Raw genomic sequence first — 24,918 nt, 5'->3', positions numbered from 1 at the left:
AAAGACAACGTTTTACAGAAAACGTGCGTTTAAAATGAATGCAAAAGGTTTCTTTTTTAGGCAACAGATGCTGACACGTCTGTCAATTCGAATTTATTGTATATGATTACAAATACAAGCAGGGAAGATACTGTCATGTCAATCAATGCTACGACAGGTGTTGTTAAACTTTTGCACGAACTTGATTATGAACAAATACAAAGTTTATGGATCGAGATAACAGTGAAAGATCAGGGTGTACCTTCTTTGGAGTCGCATGCATTTCTTACAATTGATGTAAAAGTGAGATACTTTATTGTTTGTTTTATTAGTTTGAATAATTGCTTCTATCTGTTTCTTCAAAAAGTTGTTATTAAACGGTTTTATTTGTCTTGTGAAATAGTAGAATTACCATCCAACTCAATATAAATACAAGGTAGCCTCTTTAAAGGCCATCAATTATTTTCTAGAGTAGAAATTTTGAAATTACCTAAAATTTAAAGGAGAAGTTAACCAAATCATTATTTTCTGATATTTCATAGACCAAAGGTCAGCAGCTTTAAAATATTTGGTTAGTTTTTTCTAACAGGAAAAGTTTAAAAACTGACGCCTTCTCTTTGAAAATTTGGATTAGAATCTTTGTGAAAGCAAAAAAAGGTGGATCAACTTTGGTGTATAACGTCAATTTATTCAGAAAGTTGTCCCTGTATAAAAAAACTGCATAGCTAAAACACAAATCTTAGACGTTTTTTTGCCAATCTACTTTCAATGATTGTTATGGTTTCTTATTTTAACTTACCTGCACTTTTGTTAACTTTAAAAGATATGGTACAAACTGAGTTAGTTCATAATTGTATGTGTTGTGTTTTTCTTTGTAATGTTTTCTGTTGCCTTTGATTGGCATTTTTACTATCGCACAAATATTCTTTGTGTTAACTTCCCCTTTAATTTAAAATCTTTTTAAAAATGTTTTTGGTGTAACTTGGTAGTTTTGTTTTAGTTAGTTTCTAAGTGTTTCAGTTTTTAACCTCATGGAAATATACTAAAATAATTAATATATCAATAGTAGGCTGAGGTGGAAAAAATTTCGTGCTTCCATGTTAGCGATGCACAAAATAGCTTCTACTACTGATTATACTACTGATTATACTCGCCCGTCACGTTTGAAGGTCGGATCAGGGTGAAGCATTCTTAATAGAGGATGTACACATGGATGTGCCATGATAAAGATCCATCTAGGGTGAAGCACTATTCGAGAACAGAGAGTAGATGAGAATTCACTTTTTACTCTAAAAAGTAGATGTTTTCCAGTATGAAGTATTTAAACGTCAACGCCCTTCCTCCCTAACATTGGATTGATTTTTATCAAACACTTTTTGATTTGTGGGTCACTCCTAATATTTTTGTTTATCTTGAGAAATGTTGTAACATATATGCAATTTTCTAAATATTTGTGAAGTTAAAGTTGTAAAGTTAGAAGTCATAATTGTTTTCAAACACAGGATATGAACGACAACACACCTGTACTTAACCAAAGTGTGTATGCAGGAGTAGTATCAGAAGTAGCTGGGATTGGCACAACTGTTGTTCAAGTTTTTGCTACGGATAAAGATACAGGAACTAATGGTCTGTTAAAATATAACATACAATCAGGAAATGTGGACTCGTCGTTTGAAATATCAATAGATGGAACCATTACGACACGAAATATTTTAGATCGAGAAAAAAGAGATATGTTCAACCTGACAGTAAGTGTTTGTGTATGATTGAACTTAAAACATTAATATTGAAGTGTTATATGACATTACAAGAATATTATGTTATTTTGGTTTATCCAACTTTTTTTTTAATATTTCATATATTCAATTATAACATGTCTTCTTCATATCCTGCAAAATATCTTAGACATATAAATCTCTTTTTTAAGGTCATCGTTCAAGATGGTGGCAGTCCTATGCTTGAAAGTGAATGTTCTGTAAGTTTGTCCTGTACGTGTGCAAGGGAAACAAAAGGGGAAAAAATGTACAATGATTTATGGCTTTTGTGTTTTTTTTAGGTTATTATACAAGTGTTAGATCATAATGATAGATTCCCAATCTTTACAAAAGGTGAAACAAGTTTTTATGCAACTGTAGGTTTTAAAAATAAAATATGTTTTAATGACTTGGAATCTCTATTAGCAGATTCAATGAGGTAACTCCTTTTTCATCTCCAAGGATTCACATAACATTTTCTATAGAAATTTGATCACAAATAAACCACAAAACCCTATTATAAACGAAGTGGTTAAACTTCATTACGAAGAAGGAGTGTTAAAACGTTTTTATTATGAAAGTTAACCATAATGTATCTAAACGTTTTGACGATTTATAAAATGCAAGTTATACTTGTAGACCAAAATAATTAGGTAATAATTTATCTAAGCATGTACAGGAAGTGTGTACTATATCTTTTTGATAATGCACAATTTTTTTAAATTAATTTGGAACTAATAAGTGATTTTTTTAACATTAACATTACCAAACACCACAAGTCATCTAACTTCTAGCCGAATTAGCATCTATCTACCATTTTTTCCAGCTCAATATAGTGCAGAAATTATTGAATCTGCTGCAATTGGAACTGTTGTCGTAGTTGTTTCAGCAGTCGATCAAGATATTGGAAGCAATGGAGCAATTGTGTACAGCATTCAATCTGGAAATGAAGGGGTTTGCAATTTTTTTCATCTACATTGAACATCTAAATGTAAACAAAAAATAGTTTAATATTTATATTATGATAATTTATCAGACTTTCACATTCATCAAGTCGCAACTGAACTTTACAGTGTAAGGTCTTCAAATTTTAATTTTCCAAATTTAATATTTATGTTGTGTGGCATATCAGCTTTGTAAGCATATACGTAGGAGTGTAAGCATTAGTGAATTTTGATAAATTTCTTTTGGAATATATTTTAAAAATGTGCTACGTTATTACATTTTTTTTATCCCACAGACTCTGGGTAAGTTATTGGCGTGTTTACCTTTTTAGAGTCTGTTCAACATAAACTCCACAACTGGTGAAATATTTGTGGCAACCCAACTTGATTGGGAGAATGTACAGCTGCTTACGTTCATAGTGAAAGCAGAAGATTTGGGAAGTCAACCAAATGCAAGGTACAATATACTCAATCATAATGCTCCTTTATTTGGCGTTTTTGGACTTTTCTTGTTTTTTGTTCTCAAAATTAAGTATATTAATAACAAAGTATATTAATTATCAGGTAAATTCTTCATGTGAAAATACATTTAAAATTAAATCAAAATGTATTAAAGACGTTATCCAACTTACCAAAAGCTAACAAAACAGATTTTTTTTTTCTTTTTAGAATTTAGGCTCGTGTTTGAAACCATGACTTTGTTATCAACACTTCTTAGTGATATATTAATTTTTTAGAACTGCAGTTGTCACCATCAAAATTCTTGATGACAATGACAATGCACCTGTCTTTTTGAAAAATACATTCAACTTTAAAGTATTTGAGGTATGTTAATCCAAAATATATTTCTAGCAAGCTCATTTTAATGATGGGCGAATGTGCCAAGATAAAGATTCATCTATCTATTCATTTGCATAAGCTATTTGTGTGCGTGGATAACATCTTGCAGTAGGTTTTTCTACAGTTCCCAGTTCCAGGGATGAAAACCCACACACAACCAGTATTAGCGATGTGCAATGTAGCAAACCCTAACTTGCTCTTTGATCAATATAGGAGTTTCAACATGATAAAAAAATTGTTAAAGGCTTAGCCTTTCTGCTTCTCTTTATAATGTACGGCGTCTCACTTACAATTTTCACGTAATGCCTATGTTATATTTTGCAACTAGTTACTATCCTTTACAAATATTTTCAAGAATCTATTACCAAACATGACTAACATTTTTATCTTTCTTTCTTTTCAGAACTTTCCAGAACAAACAACAATTGGTTTAGTCTCTGCAACAGATATTGATGGAAAGTTGCCACCTAATATGAATGGAATTGTGACATACAATATCACTGGTGGAAATTGGAATGGTAAACCCCTTTAATGTTATTTTTTCTTTTTGCTCCCTATTACCAGCTTCGTTTGTACACTTAACACTTATTGAACGATGTAAACAACAGACTCTTTTCATCCTTAGACAGTTAACAACAGTTTATACTAGTTGTTTATTTTTGTCATATATTTTATTAACCAATTTTTGATCAATCCACCATTCACCACAAACTATCCTGATTTGTCTATAACAAGACGTAATGTGCAAAATTTAGATAATGGAAAGATCTTTGTCATTATACTGCCTTGATTATTTTGCAAGGGCTTTGTTTGCTTCCGCTGCACATATGAAAGGCAGTTTGAATTTACTTGACTTAAAACTTTTTTGTCTCTTTATTATTCTGTTGTTTTTTCTTCGGCTTTAAAGTTTGAACTTTTATGTCCTTATCCATTCGCGCTATTTCTGGCCTCTAATTTTTTGTTTTTAACTTACTTACTTCCTATTTATTGGGTGGAGGACCCATCTGAAAACAGAAATTTGTATATATATTTGTAAATATTGTACTTATTGTTGAATGGTTATCCTCTGTAAATATTCGTAAATAATAACATTAATAATAATTTTTGATATCTCTGTTATTTCATTTTTTAGATTCATTTGCAATTGATTCCACCTTCGGAACTATACGAACAAATAAGATTCTTGATCATGAAACTATCCCTTTCTACAATCTTACAATCACTGCTACTGATGGAGGAACACCCGCATTATCGTCTTCTATTTTTGTAGTTATAAATGTGCAAGACATTAATGATAATCAACCAATATTTTTAAAACTGAGTTATAGCGGTGTTGTTTCTGAGAATGCTACATTTGGAACTGAAATTGTTCAGGTGTGTATGATTCAATCATATTCGTTAAAAAAATGATGCTGTACAAAGTCTTAATAGCAAGATTCTAAGAGTCTTTTTTTTGGAATTACTTGTTCTGTGGTCTATGAACATCACAATGAGGCCTATTATAAAAATACTGAGTTGATTTGCCTGATTTTAAGATTAAAATAATTAAGAATAACATTTGTTATGCAAGAATACTTTAATCACAAAACCATATGAACTTGGTCCCAACAAAATTTTATTTGAATCAACTTTTTTTAAAGTCAATAGAATTTAATTTAGATTTTAATAACTTTAATTTGCATATTTGTAGGTTTTTGCAACAGACGCTGATGAGGGAACTAACAGCGATATCACATATTCTTTATCCTCAACCAACCATCTATTTGCAATATCGCAAAATGGTATCGTAATGGTTAAAGGGGTGTTAGATTATGAAACTACACAAAGCTTCAGTCTATTCGTGATAGCGCAAGATTGTAAGTAAACATTCCTGATATATATTTGCGATAGTTTTCACAAACATTTTTTATGAAATACAGTGCAAGGAACAACAAAATTCTACTTAAAACATGCACAACTGGTTTTCATTTTACGGTTAACTAGTACATTGAACTAGGCAATAAGATTTACATGTGTCTTCTACTTTCCCCAGTCTTTATTTAATTTTACAAATAAAAAACATAATGTAAACAAACCCTTGTTTGATGAAGATACATAAATCTATTGTTTTGCTTATACCATATTTACTCTACTATTTCCACCTTTCGAGTAAACCAGCCTTTAAGCACGGGTTGAAAAAGTAATCCTGCTTTTCCAATAATTCTTAATAGTAATTTTGTAATTTCTATCAAAACCATCCCATCATTTACGTTCTCCCATATTTCTGTCCCATGCTGGTGTAAGTTTTACAACAATATTGAAGACATACATGTTAGAATTCAGTTTAGGGATGTAAAAGTTGTGTTTTTCATTTTACAGGACTGATTTGTGTTTTTATCCTGTTTATGTTTTATAATTCTGTATGTTTTTCAAAAAATTGTCACATTTTTATTTTCATTGGAAATAATACTGATTTAATCTCCATACTTTGAAATATAGTTTTGTCTAATATTTTCACCTCTGTAGAAAACTTAATCCTGCAGCAGGAATAATGAAGTAAATACAGCACTCCAATCAGTTTTAAGATTTAAAATGTGAAAAACAAATGTAATTACGCAGCCACACCCTTTAAACATTGAATTTTGTATGTTTTATCCGAAATAATATAAGCTCATCTATTTCCTGAAAAAAACAACATTTTTATCATATTTCATTTTTTAGCTGCTGTATCAAGAATGACATCAACAGTACCTCTTTTGATTAATATCACAGATGTTAATGACAATGCACCTATTTTTAAACATCAACCTTATGAAGCAACAGTAAAGGAAGCAAGGAGACCTGGTGAAATTGTGTTTGTGGTATGTATCTGTTGTGATCAGGAGAAATATCAACAGGCTGTGTTATTTTACAAAAGGAGCACGGATAACATCGCAAATATCACCATTTTTATTATCTCGCATATTTTCCTTCATTTTTGTATTATAATATACATTTGGCTACCAATTTAATCTTTCTATGTGAGAAAGAGAGAACCATTTGAGTGTACCCAGTCAAAACATAGTCTATTTTAAAATTATTATTAATCTTTCAATAGGTGAGTGCAGATGATGTTGATACTGGCACCAATTCTGAAATTGTATACTCAATTGTACAATCGTTTCCATTTGATGGTGTTTTCCTGATAAACTCCTCCACAGGTGTTGTAATTACCAATGTAACAATAAACAGAGACATCAATCAGGAATATATAATAGAAGTCGAAGCAGAGGACAAAGGATTGCCATCCCTTGCTTCAAAAGTCAATATAACAATTCAAGTGATAGATTCAAACACACATGCTCCTGTAGTTCATAATCTACCGTCATTTATCAATGTGAGTGAGGCCATTACACAAGGAATTGAAATATTTAAAGTAAATGCAAGTGATAAAGATTTGGGCAACAATGCAAAATTGCATTTTTACATTATATCAGGTAAGAATACAATCCGTATACATGGTGTTATTTTCTTATATTTTTCTATTTTAGATATACACAAGATTGGTTAATCTTGATTATACCTACTTTACGGAGAGAAAATTTCTCTGGGAGAAAGTTTTGTGAGGTCAAAAAACGGGGGTTTACTTTAGCGAATGAGTGATTAAAACTATTTCGCCTATAATATTTCGTGTTTAACTGAAAAAGTGTATTTCGGGTGGGATGAACTTTTGCAATTTTTGGATTTTGTGCATTTTTTTCACTAAATATTTTAGAATTTTGACAAATAAAACAGAGATTTGTTTACATCAAACATAAATTTTTCTTTCTAATTAGAAAATTATTTAAGGCACTACCTCCATCATATTCCCACTTGGAGTCCTCAGTTTTTCCGTGAATCAGCTTTCTAGGCTTTTTCGAGTGGGATAAACTTTGCGGAACGCATGTCAGCCCTTTTTGTGGATACTTGAAAGGCCAAACTTTCTCCCTGTAAAGTAAAAGGATATTGACCGGTTTTGATGTTGTTCTGTGAAATACAAAGCCCCAGGTTAAAAGTACACATGCTCCTCTACCTAGTTTGTGTGCTGTACAATATTACACTTACTCTAGGTGCTGACGAAAAATTCTTAATCGATGTCAATAGTGGTATTATAAAGACGTCTTCCATTCCAACAGATTGTGAAGTAAAATGCCAATACAATCTTACTATTGAAGTCGTTGATGGTGGAAATCCTTCATTAAAGGTAAGCGTTTTGGTTTTGTGATATTTTATGAGGTGGTTAATGTTCTAGTTCTTGTCTGTCTGGTGTTAATAGACTCTTGGCTTGATGGACTGCACTAACTATTTATTGTTTCTTAGGCATCATCAATCCTCACTATTCATATCACTGATATCAACGATAATACTCCATTTTTTATACCTAATCCAAATCTTTTTCCACAATCATATATTGCGTCAATAAAAGAAGGTTCTAAGAATTTGACACAAGTTATACATGTGCATGCAGAAGATCGAGACAAGGAAGCCCATGCTTTGATATCGTATTCTATTGCAGAAGATACAGGAGAGTACTTTTCAATCAACTCCAGTAATGGTGTTGTACTTTTGAAAAGAAATATTGACAGAGAGGCTCGTAACATTGAACGAAATTTAAACGGATTTGGGGTTGTGTATTTGGTTGTCACTGCGACTGATTTTAGCCCACCATTTCTCAACACGAGTGTAAAGGTTAGCTAATTTTATAGCTTTGTAGTTTCAACGTTATCATTTTTTGTGTACTTACATTACGCTATCAGGGGCTGGGGAAATTTTGTGAGAGCATTAGTAGCCTGCTGACATTGTTATTATAATAATAATCAGCCGTCTGGTTGTTTTTTGTTGTTTTTGCGTGTGTTTGGTTGTTATATGTTTGCACAGGGAGTTGTTTCAAAAAGTATGCCATAATACATAAATGAAAAATGGATTGTTATCCTTCCTTTTCTATGTGAGCGTTTCTTCTGGAAAAAAATCTTCTTTATAGCCCTGACAATATCCTAAGATAGAAATCATATCATTCAATTTTTAAACTATGTCTTTCTGTTTTTAATCTTTCTTTGCATATAGGTAACTGTCTTGATTGGTGACGTGAATGACAATGCACCTGTGTTTACAAAACCACTCTATACTGTCACAGTGACAGAAGGTGCAAGTATCGGTACTGATGTGGCTACTGTACAAGCACTCGATGTTGACCTTGGATTTAATGCTCAAGTATCATATTTTATTGTTAAAGGAAATATTGATGGTAAAAATGATGGTTATTTTCTAGAGTTTACCTTTCCTCTTTCTTGTTAACAAGAGCTATGTTTTTTCCCACCTTGTTAAGGCTCTATATGAATTATTTTTTTAGGCAGCTTTCAAATAGACAGAACATCTGGCAAAATCTCAGTAGCAAAGCAACTTAATAAAGAAACAGTACCAGTTTGGAATCTGACCATAATGGCGCAAGATAGTGCGTCTCTTATTGGGGAAAAACCTTTAAACTCCACTGTAAGTATATAATATAGACACTATACTACTACATATTCCACAACAAATGCCAACCACTGATAATCAAAAAGTTAAATGCAGTAAGGTGTGTGATGTCTATTTATAGTTGTTTACGTCCAACAAATGTCCTTGGTGTTCAAGGGATTTCTAGGACATGAACTTTCTTAATGTTTTTTTAACTTTTAATGTTTTGAAGAAAGCTTAACAATTGATTTATATCTCAAAGCGATCTTGTGTTTCATAATGAAAGTTGTTGAAAATTTTTTCCATAATCGAATGTTGTTCCTTTATACCCACCATCTCTTTTGACAGTAAAGAAATAGTCTACATAGAATTATTAACTTATTAGAGATGTCCAAAAGTCTTAACTAATAAAGAAAAACTTGTGTTTGGAGTACTCTGTTTTTATTTTGTATTTATTTTTACATTTTTTGTTGAAGGCCATAGTGTTAGTATTGGTCAGTGATATAAATGATAACGATCCAGTTTTTGATGAAAATTTTTACACTGCAATTGTTGTGGAAAACGTTGACATCGGAACTTTTGTGAAAAACGTTACTGCCACAGATGCTGACAGTGGAGATAATGGTCGTGTATGGTATGAAATTATTAGTGGAAATATTAACAACACTTTCAAGATAGATAATGTTACTGGTGAAATATTTACACAAGCCAGTATCAATTATGAAGCAATGTCGACATTTTCTTTGGTAATCAAAGCGGAAGATTTCGGAAACCAAGCACCAAGACGGGTAAGCTTGCTTTTCATTTATTATTTTAGTTTTAATCTAATATGCTTTAATTGTTCTGTTTTATCTTATTATTTATCTTTATTTTCCATCTCTTATCTCGTTTCTTTGGTATAACACTCAAAGATATTGGACATAGATGTCAAATACCGTAAAGATCCAAATAAGCCCCCAACATTTTTAAGCGCCCCTCTCGAATAAGCACCCAGGTAATTTCCTCAAAGTTCAATAACCACCCAGCATTTATTAAGCCCCCCCACCCCCCACCCCCCCTCGAATAAGCGCCTGCTAAAAGGGGGCACTTAATCGAAAACTACCTTGAGAAACGGGGCGCTAAACTTCATTTTGTTACATCTTTTGTTCAGTTTTATTTTTCAGGAAAGAAAAACAAAGTTGAAAATTACTGTTGTCTTTAAATTGTACAAAATTAGGAAAAATTTATTAGCGCCAAGTTTTTTTTAAGCGGCCCCCTCGAATTAAGCGCCCATCCAAAAAACCCAAAAATTTAATAAGCGCCCAGGGCGCTTGTCTGGATCATTACAGTATGAAGAATTTTAATTCCTATCTAATATTAAACCGAAATCTTTTTCATAACAAACTTTAATATTTTTTATAGTTTTTTTTGTATTTTTTAGTTGTTTTACGTCTATTAATCACTGTATTGCTTATTATTAATTTTTTAGGCCAATGTGGAGTTAGTTATAACCATCACTGACATTAACGATAACAAACCAATGTTTCCATTTTCTCAATATATTGGAACAATGGCTGAAAACCAACCAATCAAGACAAAAATACGTTTTCCTAGACCAATCACTGCTACTGATGCAGACAAGATTGACCAACCATTACTCAAATACAAATTAACTGGTCCGGATAGCATGTATTTCAACATAAGTGCATATACTGCTGATATAACATCTAATATTATTTTTGATCGAGAGTTAAAGGATGTTTATAATTTTACTATCTATGTTGAAGACACTGGTGGTTTCTCATCTCAAGCTAACATTACTGTCCTTATACAAGATGAAAACGATAACACTCCTCAGTTTAATGTGTCATCAATCAGTATTAAAGTGTATGAGAACATTGCTGTTCACACAACAATATACACTGTGAAAGCAACTGATGTGGATGAAAAACAAAATGGAGATGTTGTGTATTTTATGCAAGGAGGGTTAGGCGATTTTGAGATTGACCAAAAAACAGGTAAATTAAGTTGCATATCTTTGGCGACAATATTTTTAGCAGGACATTGAACAGTTAACGAAATAGTTGACAAAGCTATTTTTATGGTTCTTTTAAAAATATGGTAATTTTGTTTTGATTGAAATAAAATCTGCAGGGATTTAATATTCGGTTCATCAAGTGTTTTGGAAATTGAATAAATTTATTTTTGTAAAGATAGAACTGCAGCCATGAAAAGAAAAAACATAAGATTTACTGTTGGAAAACAAAATTCATCGCATTTATTAAATAATAAACATGTTTTTTGTTGGTGAAAATGGTTTAAATATGGGTGCTTTAAAGATTGCTAAACTGTATATGTTGAATGTAAATTTAGCAAATGATCTGCTTCATGGATAACACTCGGAATGTGTTTTTTAGGTGTTATTAGATCGATAGCATTGCTGGACCGAGAAATGAAATCCTCATATGTTTTAATAGTAGTAGCTAGAGATAAGGGAACTCCACAGAAACAAGCAAATTTTTCCATCACCGTCTTAGTTTCTGATACGTTCGACAGCAGACCTTTTTTCAAGCCGACAGAGGTGTCAATAAATGTGATGGAAAATACAACAGTCGGCGACGTCGTGTTTGTTGCATCTGCTCGTGATAACGACCTTGATGATGTTTTAGCATACAGCGTCACATCGGAAACAAATTCTTTTCGTATAAACTCAACAACGGGTAAAATTTTCTTATTGAAGATGTTAGACCGAGAAAGAAAGTCACTGCACACTGTAACAATCCAGGCTACTGATTCAGTTGGTTTTAAAAGTGCTTCTGCTGGTCTAACACTCACTATAAACATTCTTGACGTTAACGATAACAAACCGAATTTTACAATTTCAAAGTGTGGTAGTGATGTTAATGAAAACGCTCAAAATGATACAATCCTATTGACTGTTTCGGCAACTGATATTGACATTGGCTTAAACGCAGAAATTACCTACACTTTGAGTTCAAATGTTGTCTCTCTGCTGTCAATAGATCCTACAATAGGGCTCATCAAAAAGATTGGTAACTTCCAACCATATGTTTCATCATTCATTAACTTCACTGTGTTTGCACAAGACAAAGGCGATACACCGCAAGTGTCTCGGTTGGATTGCAGCTTAAATATTATCGATGTCAATAACAACAGTCCACAATTTAACCGCTCCAACTATGAAGTTCGTGTCATGGAAGATGCATCTATTGGTACTGTTGTGGCTACGTTTACGGCATCCGAAAAAGATCAAGGTGACAATGCGTTAATCACATATAGTTTTGTCGACAGCAATCGCTTCTTTGGTGTCAATGCAACAACTGTAAGTACCAGACAGCTCTTTCATAAAAACTTTATTATAATAGCCGTATTACGGCTGTTTTTTTGTGCATGAGGAAAAAGTCGTGTTACGCAAACATAATATAAACAGGCAAACCTGTGGAAGGGAAAAAGCGACGTGCAACGGACACACAAAATAGCGCATATTTAAAGACGGGCGATCCCGTGGATATTTCCGCAGGTTAACGACTAGTCTTTATAATAATACCCGTATACGTCTGTCTGTCTATCAGTCACGCAAAATGGTACAGAAAGTAGCGAGACGCACGTAATGCGTTATAAAAAGGACGGGCGAACCTGTGGATTTTTCCACGGGCTACCCACTAGTTGTTTTAAATAATCATGGTTTGGTATTTGCAGAGATTTGAACTTCTTGTAAGGGATGGCTATAAATAGATTTATTTCCAAGAATTTTTTTAAATTTCTATCTTTTTGTATGCAACATTAAAAAGAAGTTGGAATTGTCGGGAAAAGCGTGTAAAAGCCCTTGCATACCCCAAAAATGTTTTTTTATTAATACCGCTGTGATTGTACTTTTAACAAATTTACTAACTGGTTATTGAAACTTCTTTAATGTTGAATTAACACCATAATGCATCCTTGATGTCATAAGTCACGATTAAAAGCGAGAGGAAAAAAACCGTTATGTCGATTGACTCCTCAGACTGTTCATTTGTTTACATCAAATTTTTAAACTATCAATACATTTAAAAAACTAAATGACAAATTATTTTGGAGGTATAATTGTGATATGATTATACTATTGGAAAGGGGAAATGTTTCAACAAAGAAATTGTTTAAGTCGACAAGGAAATGTTTGTATCAAGTAACGCTTTTGTTGCATTTGATATATGACTGGTTAAATGTGTCTTGTTTTCAGGGTGCGATCAGAATTATTCGGAAATTAGATCGTGAGGAACAGCATGTTATTTTCGTAAAGTTGATGGCACAAGATAACGGCGTGCCTCCTCTCCAGGGTGTCACATCTATTACATTTTACATCACAGACATAAATGATGAAACACCCACATTTACTCACAGTGTGTACCAATTTTACGTGGACGAAAATGCTATTGTCGGGACACAAATCGGTGGAGTTTCTGCTTTGGACGAAGATGTTGGTCAAAATGCTGTGGTTCAGTACGCTTTAAATTCAAACACTTTCCGTATGTTTTCTGAATTCTTATTTATTTTGACTCTCAGAGGAAATTTGTGATATGCACATTTTTTTAAAGAAAACTCAACTTGAAAGAAGTCTTTATATGTTCTTAACTTTTTCACTTGGACAGCCTTAAGATGTTCTTAAATTGTTCTAAACTTTACACTTATTTTTTCATTTTTGAAATTTGAAGGAGTATTTTAGTACTTCTTGGTATTAAGCCTAAAATGTTTTAGACTTTCAAAGCTGAATGTTCTTACAGAAAAACGTGTTTTGTTTAGCTCTTAATATTCTATATTTTTGTTTAGAAGGTCAGTTTGCTATTAACCGTACAACAGGAGTTCTTTACACAATCAGTGATCTTGATAGGGAGACGAAACATCAATTCATTTTTGACGTTAAGGTATATAATTGGAATTCTTCTCAGAGAAAACGAAAATATCTTATTTAATATTTTAGAAGTATTCTTTACATTTCGGCCTATATTCAAATTATTTAAATCTGGATGGCTAAAATGATATTCTGCAACTTATTTTCTAATTCTTACAATTTCCGGCAAAAGCACCCACCTTTTATATAAGGGGTAAGGTAAATATGATGTAAATCTTCCTTTAAGTGCAAAATTTAAAACTGGTCTGTTTTTGATTTAATTTAGGCATATGACCTTGGACATCCATCTCTTTCATCCACAGTCAATGTGACAGTCAGCATCAATGATGTGAATGACAACTATCCACAGTTCAACCAAACAGAATATTCTGTGAACATTTATGAAGACACGTTTGGTGGAAGCACTGTACGTAAAATTGAAGATTTTGTTACATGAAATCATCCAAATACGTGACAAATCCTAAATAAATATTCTGCCTTCTTGTGAAAAACGTAGGGTTTAATAGAAAACTAAATGTTATTCCTAAGGCCAAAAAGTCAAGATCCTAAGCCTTTGCAGTCAAAAGAATTAATGCAGTCAAAAGAAATAATTTTAATTCCTTGACCAATTAAATCAAAATCGTGCATTGTGTAAAAACACAAATATTGATATGAATCACAGAGGTGTGACCACAGATCATCATAACCTTGTCACCATGTTCAACAGGTTTTTTTTGTTCACTGTGCCAAATATTTAATCGGAAACGGAAACCTAGTAGGTCAGTCGGTCAGACCAGGAAACCTAGTGGGTTAGTCGGTCAGACCATAAAACCAGTGGGTCAATCGGTTGGACCACGAAATCTAGTGGATCAGTCTGTCAGACCAATAACTTAGTGGGTCAGTCGGTCAGACCACAAATGCCCTCAGGGAGCGATACAAAGACAATAAGCTTGTACAAAGGCGGCATATGATTGAATTCGAGGAAAAAATTAGCTCGTTATCACTGAATAAACCAACCCCTTTAATTGTATTCCACCGGACCGATAACCTAATTTTAAAATATAGTATCACATCAGTGATTTGCAAATTGTGAGTGTAAATGATACATACATATGGTTCGCTAACTATGTGTACATACTGTTTCCGCTGCATTCCAGTCAACAAATCATGAAAATCACAAAGTGATACAAGGCGTTACTTCTACATGTTGAATAATACAATCATGGGGAAGATATAATGATACAAGACAGCTAATGTTAAAAAGTTCGCCACCGCAATAGGTTGTTTCTATGTTAAAATTGCGTTTTTTATACTTGTCAAATTTCCGTTGTCAATGTTCACAGCAAATTACTTAGGATCTTAGATTATTTAGTAAAATCCGTATTCTTAAGGCGTACTAATTGTTGACGCCAGCAAGTTTATTCTCTCAAATTTCGAAACCTTCAAAGGCTCTGACCTTGAATATTTCTTCGTGAGGGAGCAAATTTTAAACGTTGTCCTCTTGGCCTACTTGTGCGCAAAAGTGACAGTTCAGTTACTTGTGCATTTGCTTTACATGAAAAAATGGCGCTCACTAATTCACATCAGTTTAACCAGAAGTGTTACAGAAGTTACCAGAGAGCAAATGATTACGAGAGGACGGGCTTCAAATTGGATTCTACCTTATCCGTGACCTGATTGGATAATATTTCCTTTTTTTAAAATAGTTCATTTATGTGGTATTTATTCGCTTAGGTGTTTGTTGCGTCTGCATCTGATGCGGACATTGGCGAGAACGGCAATGTGAAGTACAGAATTACTGGTGGGAACATAGAACAACATTTTTCTATTAGAGGTAAGAAAGAATTTCTTCTAATCCTGTTAAAACACGCCAAAAACAGAAATAAATTGTTTGATGAGAAAAAAATTACGTTAGTTTTTCAAGAATATAGTTCTGTATATGCGCGCATATTCTGACGGGCAAGAAAAAGGTATATGTAGGCCAAATTGGCAATTTATGCTAATTGATATATTTGTAGGAATAGAAGGTTAAAAATGCATTAATTTTTTTTTTCAATTATTATCTTTCTTGTTTAAAGAGCAGACTTTACTTAATATATTCAATCGTCGCGGTTTGTTGTTTATATTTTTTGTCTGTATATATGCGTGCACATATCCATTGTTCTCGATGCAGAATCAAAACAGTACGTCACGCCGCGATTCATTTATTTTATTAGTTAAACGTATTTGAAATGGCGTGCAGATACCGTGTAAATTATACTTTTAAATGGAAGTATTTAGATGGGATTGTTAAGAATTTGTGCGCTCATAAGCGATTTTTTGTAACAAGAGAAAGAATAATGATCTGAGAGGTTTTAAAAAAGGTTGTAGTTTTCATATTTTTTTATGTGATTTGTATGTAGAGAACAGGATTATCATCCCTCCTCAAAACTTCTCACTTCTTCTCGGTTTTAAAGAGTGTCCTTAAATCTCCTCGTAACACCTCCCAAAGTAGATTTTTAAACAATTTTCAACTAAAATCTTCTGAATTTACCTTATGTGAGACTACTATATGTTTGGCCACATGTTTTTATCTTTAAAATGTATAGAAATGGTACGTGAATACAGAAATAATTTGTTCTGTACTCGTGTCTCGAATCTTCTCAATTTTATTATTTTTTTTTATCTCAAAACAACTTCAAAATTTTCACAAAAACTCCTCAAATCTCCTCAAGGTTGACTTTCTTTAAAAGTTGCAACCCTTGAAAATAAAGTCCTACCTATATTTTTAGAGAATAGTGGAGCATTGGTTGTAATTAGAGAGCTCGATATAGAGAAACGAGTTGAGTACAATCTGACTGTGCAAGCTTTCGACGGTGGCAATCCATTGCTATCCAATGAAACAATTGTGACCATTACTTTGAAAGATGTGAACGACAATAAGCCTATGTAAGTTTGTATTTGTTGTTCCTGCTATTTGGGTTGCTTGTGACGGCGACTTGCCGTGCCATAACAATGTAGAGGTCCAGGAATAATAAAATCTTTAATTTGAATGTGCTTAAATTTATTGATTTTGGGAACCATGAAAGAGAACCATCTTTAACAATATTATGCAGTTGATTAAAATTTATTCATTTTACGATTGATTTTTTTCCACAATTTTTATGCTTGCATGTAGATTTCCGACAACATCATACACTTTCACAGTGTACGAAAACGTGCCTGTCAACTCCATCGTTGGTGACGTCACTGCGACAGATAATGACGTGTCATCATTGTTTCACTTCATACATTATCGTGTCGATAAGAACGACGCGTTTACTATCAATTCAAACAATGGTTCGTTGTTAGTGGGCAAACCTTTAGATCGTGAGTCGACGGATAACTATGTCTTAACAGTGACAGCATATAATCTGGAGAATGGCGTGGAAAGTTTGAATAGCAAAGTTGATGTAAGTCCAAGCCAGTGCAATTTTCACGTGTGTTTGAAAAAATATTTAATTTTGCAAGGTATAATTTCATCTGTAGAAAATTGTTGTCACGAATTTCAATTTCATGTCAAACTGTCACCATGACAGTTTTATTGTATGTGAAAAAAGTTTATGTTTTTAAAACATATTCTGTGTTGTCTGGTTATTCTTTTAAGAGTTTATCTGTACCGTCAATACCCACATATCACAACCTAGTTCTCAAATCAAAGTCTATAGCCGCTTCGTTTCCTTGCAACCGGAATAAATAATTACTTATCTAAAATACATTTTGTGCGTGTCAATCATTAAAGCTGCAAATTTTGCGAATTCTAAACCTCTGTTGGTAACATTAAGTACTTAATTTTAGGTGACAGTCAAAGTTTTAGACGTGAATGATAATCCACCTGTGTTTCCACCATCATGTTGTCATGTCAATATATCAGAAGGTTTACAACCAAATAAGTTAGTCTTCAAATTTGAAGCAATAGACAAAGATATTGGAAGCAATAGTTTGATCACTTACAAACTTCTGAATGAAAGAGGTAAGCCATGAACACGTTTCGGACCTTTACCTGTAACCCTCTATAGCTTTGAAGAGCGGAAAGGGTGTTTTTTCCAAAGAATTATCCTATCCGTTTCTATTACTGTTGTTTTAAAATTAGGAAAGGTAGTAATCTTTTGTCTTTGAAAGCAATGCGTAAAAAATAATTTTATTAAATACTCATTTAAATACGCCTTAATCAGCCTGAAACGAGAAAGTAATAAAAATTTGCATGGCAAGAGAGTGTGACAAACCCTAGATATAACAAACCATCTTATGAAAAACCAAGCCATGTAAAAACAAGTTTCTGCATAAAAATCCATGCAAGGAAAAAACATCAAATCCACCAAAAGTTGAAGTATCCTGATGTCATTTGCTTGTTTATTTAGATTTGTTTATTTTGTCCGCAACATCTGGCGAGTTGAAGTTAAAAACTCCGCTAAACAGAGAACTAAGAACCAATCACATGGTATATGTTACGGCAACTGATCATGGAAATCCATCACTGTCAGCAAATGTGACATTGTTGGTGTATGTTGACGACGTTAACGACGAAGCTCCTGTATTTTTAAATATGACTGTCGAAGAACCAAGAGAGGTAACTCATTTAAGAAATATATTTTCATGTTATTATTATTAATAGGCAAGCAGTTGCTAAGATACCTAGTTAATCTGCTTTCTCCACTGGTTTGAACTTAAAACACAGATAAAAATAATGTATAAGATCAGATACTTTCAATGAATGGGTAAGGAAATACTAAGGCTGGTCACGTCGTTAGGTTGTCCTCTGGTGGTATCAACTATTTTTTTCCGCTTCTTGAGAATTTCAAAAATCTTACTATTCAAAATAAAAAACAAAGTTCTATTTAAGATATTCTGGAATAAAATGAACAGTTCTTTCGATTTGACAATTTCTCTCTCACTAAGTGAAGCTGAATTAACCATTATGGGTTACCTTGTTCGTGGATTTAAACTACTAGAAACCCAAAGGTGATTGCACCGAAAGTTCCCGCTAATTATAGAGTGGACTGTATCCTTCCTTCAAAGAACAAAAAGTTATTAAATTTGTTCGTTTTAATTTGTTCAATCTCGAGCGAGAAAAGCATTCCAACAATAAATAATGGTATTTTTGTTCATAGGACTCTCCCATCGGTACATATATTGCTACATTTACTGCTAATGATGAAGACCTGGGGTCCAACCAGCGGATTTCGTACTCCATCATTGCTGGTAACGAAAATGGAGATTTAATTTTGAATTCCACCACTGGAGTATTGAGAACAGCCAAGTTGCTGGATTATGAAACCAAACCTTTTTACAAGGTAGAGGCTTCTTTTTTACATCTTTTCTTATATTTACAGATTCTCTTTAGGCTGGTTTCCTCTCAACTGCATTTTCCGGTTTAGCGCAACAATCTCACAAATTCTCTTGTTGGTGCGTGCGCACTTTGACAAAATTTGAAGTTGTGTCTAAGTGCTAGACCTTAACGTAGATTTGTGAATATGTTACTTGCCATGAAGAATTTTTTTTTAATAATTTTTTCTTTGAAAAACGTATTAAGTATGTAAACGATACACTAATTTAGTTGGTTTGTTTTTTATCAGTTGCAAGTTAAAGCGATCGACCATGGTGTTCCCCCGTTGTCTGTTGATCAATCATTTGAAATACCAGTTGGTAACATCAACGATAACGTTCCCAGTTTTGGAAGTGTAAGGCATTCTTTTTATTCACTTTAAAGCTGGTTTTCCATGGTACAGATTATTCCGTGCAAATTGAAGTGGGAATTTTTATTTCTATTAAAATTCTGCCAAAAGCGATCCGCTCCGCCATACGTAAATCCGTCATCCAATTAGAGGACACGGATATGTGTGGACGTGATGTAAACACAAAGCTCTGGATAGTGGAAAACCGGCTTAACACTAAGTGTCTGCTACACAGAATCTTTGGATGACAACGATAGTTGTAGAATTGAAAATTCAATAATAAAATATTTAGGTTGTACCATCAGGTAATGTACGCGAAAACAGTCCGATTGGAACACTTGTTACAACCATTCATGCTATTGATGCAGATGGAGATGCTATTTACTATTATATCAAAAGTAAGTTGATGTTTTCATGTTTTTTTTTTGTTTTTAATTGTTGTTGTTGTTTGTGTTGTTGTTTCGATGTTGTTGTTCTTGTAGTTGTTTTAAATTATAATAATGCCCGTAGTTCAACCTGAGCCCCGATGTGTTTGTCAAATCGGTTTCCATTAACATTAAAAATGTTGAGTAACAGTTGTACAAGAGTCACTGTTACGACTTTATTCGAACTCATGTTGTACAACAAAGCGATACAAGAGGTGTTACACAACAACTTTTTCTTAAAGTATGCTTAGATTTAGCTAATTTAGAGCCTGGTAATTTTTAATAAGATGATAGTTATTATAAATTTCCTGTAACTTGTGTGTTGTTTGAAATTGATGTTTTTTCTTACAATGTGATTTTTTGGACATAGGTGGAAACGAAGATGGCTCATTTAAACTGTCCAGTACAACTGGTGTTTTAAAAACAGCAAAAATATTGGTATGTATTTCACATTACACCTTTCTAAAGAAATAATATGAAAGACTTCATAACGTCATTATTTGCTTGTAGCTACAACTTAGACAAAATATATTGACCCAAGACCACAAATAATTGCACTTATTATTTGGTTGAGTCCAAGGTCTTAAAATGTGCTAACTGTTGCTTACGTCATCATAGCGATTTTTCACGAATTTTGAGGCCATGGCAGGCCCCAACAGCACATTTTAAACGTTGTTTGTCCTTCCTACGTGTAGAAAATATAGCAACTTTACAGCCCGCGGCCTGCGGAGCATTTACTGTGTGCATCTTTTGTCCATGTTTAAAAAATGACGAAAAAACTTTCTTTGCGTCAATGTATTTCTCTATGATTGTAGTTTTATTTTACTCTATCAATTCTTTACATACTTTTTTTAAAAAGGAGAAGACAATTACACCCCGCAAATGATTTGGGCGTTTAATATTTTTAGCCGGGCGTTTATTAAGTGCTTATTCACGAAGACTTTCTTTAGAAATATAATATTTGCGCAGCAGTAGCAGGAGAGATTCTAGAACTGACTAGCCTAACTTCGGTGACAAAAATTTCCGCTTGGGTGGAAACATTTCTGACACAATTTCAGATTTTTGGAAAATATAAATAACATTTTTTTATTAAAAAAAACCTAATTTATACGAGGTAAAATATTTCACTTGAAAAGGGATGCTTTTTGTCCCAAATTTGTGGTTCTTAAATTATACGCTAAAAACCCAAAGAGTCACGTGACTTTAGATTTTCAAACATAAAAACTATTTATTTTTTTGCCTCTTATCTTAGGATCATGAAGTAAAAAGTCAGTATAGTCTACTCATTGAAGCAAGTGACGTGGTAACTTCGCAGAACAGAAAAAGAAAGGTAAGTCTCTACGGAAGTAATAAAAGTAGACGTTTGTTTACGAGAAGGTTTTGGAAATATATTTTAACAAATTTTAATATCAAAGTGGTCGCTATTAGGTAGTAATATAAAAAATATCTGTGAAAATGGAAATAGTTTTGAGAATCTCAGATCATACAAAAATCTTTTTCTTGTAAAATCTGTTTGTTTCTGCAATCGAACATTTGTTTGTGCAGTCGAACATTTGGTTGTGTAGTCGAACATTTGCTTGTGCAATCGAACAATTGTTTGTGCAATCGAACAATTGTTTGTGCAATCGAACAATTAATTGTGCAATCGAACAATTGTTTGTGCAATCGAACATTTGGTTGTGCAGTCAAACATATGCTTGTGCAATAGAACAATTGTTTGTGCAATCGAACATATGTTTGTGCAATCGAACATTTGTTTGTGCAATCGAAATTTTTGAGAGTTTTGTGGAATTCATTTTGTTTTGTTTTTAGGACGTTCGCCAAAAAGGTATGTGTTGTTCTTATTTAAATTTACGAAAAAAATGATCACCAAACTTTTATGAAATAATTTAAAACGAGAGACATAAAGTTAGGTCAAGTATCTCGGGATGAAATTTCGTGTTTGTGTCTAATATCCAACAACTTTTCATGTCAGATCTTGAAAAGGTAGATAAAGCATGATAATGCATTTCTCATTGTTACAGCATCGTCCAGCGTCCATCTTGTAATCACTATTGAAGATGAAAATGATAACCCGCCACGGTTTTTAAAAAACTTGTTTAGTGGGGGTAAGCATAAATTATTTTATTATAGAAAGTGATTTTTTACCAAAATAATAGTATATGAAGTGTAACCTATTGCGTTCATATTTATTTCTTATTGGGTGTGTTACTAACTACCCCTTCAGTAAGTGAGACAGCAGTATTATGATTGCTAAATTCATCTTAGTTAAAATGAGAACATTTCTCGCAGAGTGTTCTGATGATTGTAGAAAAAAGCCGGCGACAGATAGGAAAAGACCTTTGTTTTTGATTTCCGCCAGCGAAGGCGGAATCTTTAAAATCGTCTGAGGAGATAGATAGAGAGATGGGGGGATAGGGAGGTAGAGACAGCGCAGCTAGGCTGGACACCCGAAACTTATCCAAGCTAAAGATTTTTTTCTGAGAACGAGGCTAAAATGAGTTTTAAGCCAATAAAAATCCTAACAGTGCAACAGATTGTTTTATTATCCAATGAACAATACTTTATTTTAAAGTGTATATGCTATCGAAAGTTAAAGCTCGTGCAGTGTAGCATAATGAAGATCGTCTTATAATGCGCCATCTTTGATGTTACGTCATTTCTTTCTGTACAATTTTTCAGCAATGATTTGTTTACCCCATAATTCTCCGTTTTCAAGATCAACTTCAAATTTTAAAATCTTTTAGGCTAATGTCGGAAATCTTTAAGCCCCTGGGCTTCTTGTTTCTGTGGAAATGTCTGCAAAACCAAAGTATTTCGCCTTTCTTTGCCAATAATTTATTGTAATGATTATTCTTACTTTCTATTGTAGGTGTCTCCGAGTCTGCAACATATGGAACATCCATTTTGCAACTCCAGGTTTGAAAGTTAGAATTGGCGAAGAATTCGCAAGATCTTTTCGTCATATTTCTTTGCCACGAAAACCTTTTGTATTTAGATTGTATTAATATTCTTATATTTGGTTCATATCATATACCAAGGACCGCGCGTCTCAGAGCTATTCAATCAGTTATTTTTGCAATCTGTTTAATTTAAAAGAACGCTTATGTACAGTTTTCTTTGGTACGCAAAATATTGTACGTTAGCAGTTGAGGGCGATGTCCTGGTGCATGAATATAGGGCAAAAGATTTTTAAGAAAGCGTTTGCTCCTCTTTAGGAGTAAGTATCACTAAATTGAGAACAAACATAGCATAAAATACTCCAACAATTTTGTTCCAGGCCTCTGACAAAGACACTAGTGATAAGAGCGGCTTACGTTATGAAGTCATTGGTGGTAGTTCCGTGTTTGAGGTTCATCCAATCACTGGTTGGATAAGATCGAAAGCATTGTTTGCTGGTCTCACTGGAAAGATGTACAAGCTCAACGTCATTGTGAAGGACAACAATGGGCAAGCGAATTCTTTCACCGATACTGCCGTTACTAAGGTGTGAAGGCCTTTCCTTGGAACATTTTTTTAGTTTAATGCAAATTATAGAATGATCGAGAAATATTAGGATGCTCGTTCGATCTAAATAATGTTCAGCAGGAAATGTGATCTCTTTTCCTAACCCAGAAGTTCACTTGAAAAAAAGAAAAAGAGTTGGAAAGTAGTCAACATAGTGGGCATTAAAACAAAGAAGAGAGGCTTCCCCCATAAGGTTTTCGGAAACGCTAGAAACATGAATGTATTTATATTTTATTCTTTATTTACCAAAATATCTAAACTTGTAACCAAATAACCTAGTTAACATTATAAAATTACTAGTTAGTGTACAAGAAAAGCCAGGAAAACATGGTTGCAAGTTTTTAAGGAAAACTGAAACAACAATATCTCTTCAAACTTATTTTGAATGGTAAAAGTTAAAAAAAAAATATTTCTTTTCCCTGTTGTATTGACCATCGTTTGAGCACATACATTGACTTTTATTTAGATATATGTTTTGACAGATATGCAAAGAATTGTGTTGACAATGAAAACTAAACCAGCGTTAGCGAAACAACATCAACAAGAGTTTATCGAGTAGGTGTTTGTTTGTCGGTCATCCGTTCGTCTGTCCTTCTCTCCGTCCGTCTTTTTGTTTGTTTAGTTAGTAAATGTTGCTATAGTGAAATATTAATTCGAAAGTTTACTATACTGGCGAATAAACAACTTTTGAATGAGTATATGCTTTTTGATTATTTAGTATATTGGAAAATGTCACTCGTTACACAATCAATATTGACGAAATCCAATACGCCACTAAATCAGAAGGCGCGTATGATTTCACCAGGTGGGTCAATCATACTGCTTTTACCATTTAATCAGATCGATCCTTGTCTCACGCACTCCAATTTGTCTGTAAATAGTATTTGTTTATATCGAAGTCTTTCTAAGATTTTCGCTTTTCTTCTCTAGGACAACCTTGCTTTTTCATGCCGTTGATCCAACGACGAATGACATTTTAGACAGAGATGTGGTTATAAAGTATGAGTTCTGTTTTTTATATAAGTTCGTTCCGACGTTACAAATTTTATTTATTTTCTCATTCTGTTCTTCGTTGCAGGAAAATTAACGATAATTACGCGTTGTTGGAAGCTTTTTTCGACAAATGGAATGTCACGAAATACGAGGTATTTGTCTAGCTACCACGTGACAATACCACGCACGCATTAAATGTCACGCATGATTGTTGAATGGAACAATAATATCAAATTTTATTTTTTATTTTAGGGTAAAGTTAGTGCTGTGACTGACACTAAAGATGATGGTGATGACACACCTCTGAAAATAGTTATAGCTGTGATTGCGTTTATTGTTCTGCTTTTTCTCATCTTTGTTTTGCTTGTTTGTAAGTGGCGGAAGAGACAGAACAGAAAACTTAAGGCCGTTACAACTTCTGCGAAGAAGAGTGGTAACTCATTTATTTGTTTTTGTTCTTTTTAT

General features: G+C 33.2%; 1 protein-coding gene across 2 annotated transcripts in view; it reads left to right on the top strand.

Moving 5' to 3' along the window:
* Positions 1–24,918, top strand: part of LOC130647929 (cadherin-23-like) — a 38,978-nt gene that overhangs the window by 11,315 nt on the left and 2,745 nt on the right. For both annotated transcript variants that reach the window (XR_008982905.1, XM_057453936.1), the window contains exons 16-56: positions 61–282; positions 1,482–1,727; positions 1,907–1,954; positions 2,036–2,087; positions 2,560–2,687; positions 3,010–3,134; positions 3,415–3,502; positions 3,921–4,035; positions 4,650–4,891; positions 5,208–5,373; positions 6,218–6,357; positions 6,594–6,972; positions 7,585–7,718; positions 7,835–8,203; positions 8,579–8,759; positions 8,865–9,004; positions 9,445–9,756; positions 10,437–10,965; positions 11,365–12,290; positions 13,188–13,473; positions 13,775–13,869; positions 14,122–14,262; positions 15,570–15,669; positions 16,607–16,763; positions 16,993–17,266; positions 17,652–17,826; positions 18,215–18,423; positions 18,965–19,147; positions 19,430–19,534; positions 19,821–19,926; positions 20,324–20,391; positions 21,206–21,283; positions 21,766–21,781; positions 21,978–22,061; positions 22,826–22,872; positions 23,234–23,440; positions 23,927–24,015; positions 24,179–24,265; positions 24,391–24,459; positions 24,539–24,605; positions 24,706–24,886. Coding sequence is in view for 1 of the 2 variants with exons in the window: in XM_057453936.1 (XP_057309919.1) it covers positions 61–282; positions 1,482–1,727; positions 1,907–1,954; positions 2,036–2,087; positions 2,560–2,687; positions 3,010–3,134; positions 3,415–3,502; positions 3,921–4,035; positions 4,650–4,891; positions 5,208–5,373; positions 6,218–6,357; positions 6,594–6,972; positions 7,585–7,718; positions 7,835–8,203; positions 8,579–8,759; positions 8,865–9,004; positions 9,445–9,756; positions 10,437–10,965; positions 11,365–12,290; positions 13,188–13,473; positions 13,775–13,869; positions 14,122–14,262; positions 15,570–15,669; positions 16,607–16,763; positions 16,993–17,266; positions 17,652–17,826; positions 18,215–18,423; positions 18,965–19,147; positions 19,430–19,534; positions 19,821–19,926; positions 20,324–20,391; positions 21,206–21,283; positions 21,766–21,781; positions 21,978–22,061; positions 22,826–22,872; positions 23,234–23,440; positions 23,927–24,015; positions 24,179–24,265; positions 24,391–24,459; positions 24,539–24,605; positions 24,706–24,886 (7,366 nt within the window). In the remaining variant the exon portion in view is untranslated. The remainder of the gene's footprint in view (positions 1–60; positions 283–1,481; positions 1,728–1,906; positions 1,955–2,035; positions 2,088–2,559; positions 2,688–3,009; positions 3,135–3,414; positions 3,503–3,920; positions 4,036–4,649; positions 4,892–5,207; positions 5,374–6,217; positions 6,358–6,593; positions 6,973–7,584; positions 7,719–7,834; positions 8,204–8,578; positions 8,760–8,864; positions 9,005–9,444; positions 9,757–10,436; positions 10,966–11,364; positions 12,291–13,187; positions 13,474–13,774; positions 13,870–14,121; positions 14,263–15,569; positions 15,670–16,606; positions 16,764–16,992; positions 17,267–17,651; positions 17,827–18,214; positions 18,424–18,964; positions 19,148–19,429; positions 19,535–19,820; positions 19,927–20,323; positions 20,392–21,205; positions 21,284–21,765; positions 21,782–21,977; positions 22,062–22,825; positions 22,873–23,233; positions 23,441–23,926; positions 24,016–24,178; positions 24,266–24,390; positions 24,460–24,538; positions 24,606–24,705; positions 24,887–24,918) is intronic.

The sequence above is a fragment of the Hydractinia symbiolongicarpus genome, chromosome 6 (genome assembly GCF_029227915.1).
Source record: "Hydractinia symbiolongicarpus strain clone_291-10 chromosome 6, HSymV2.1, whole genome shotgun sequence".
NCBI classification, from domain to species: Eukaryota; Metazoa; Cnidaria; class Hydrozoa; order Anthoathecata; family Hydractiniidae; genus Hydractinia; species Hydractinia symbiolongicarpus.
Note: the sequence above shows the minus strand (reverse complement) of the source record. Positions and strands in the feature narration are given on the sequence as shown.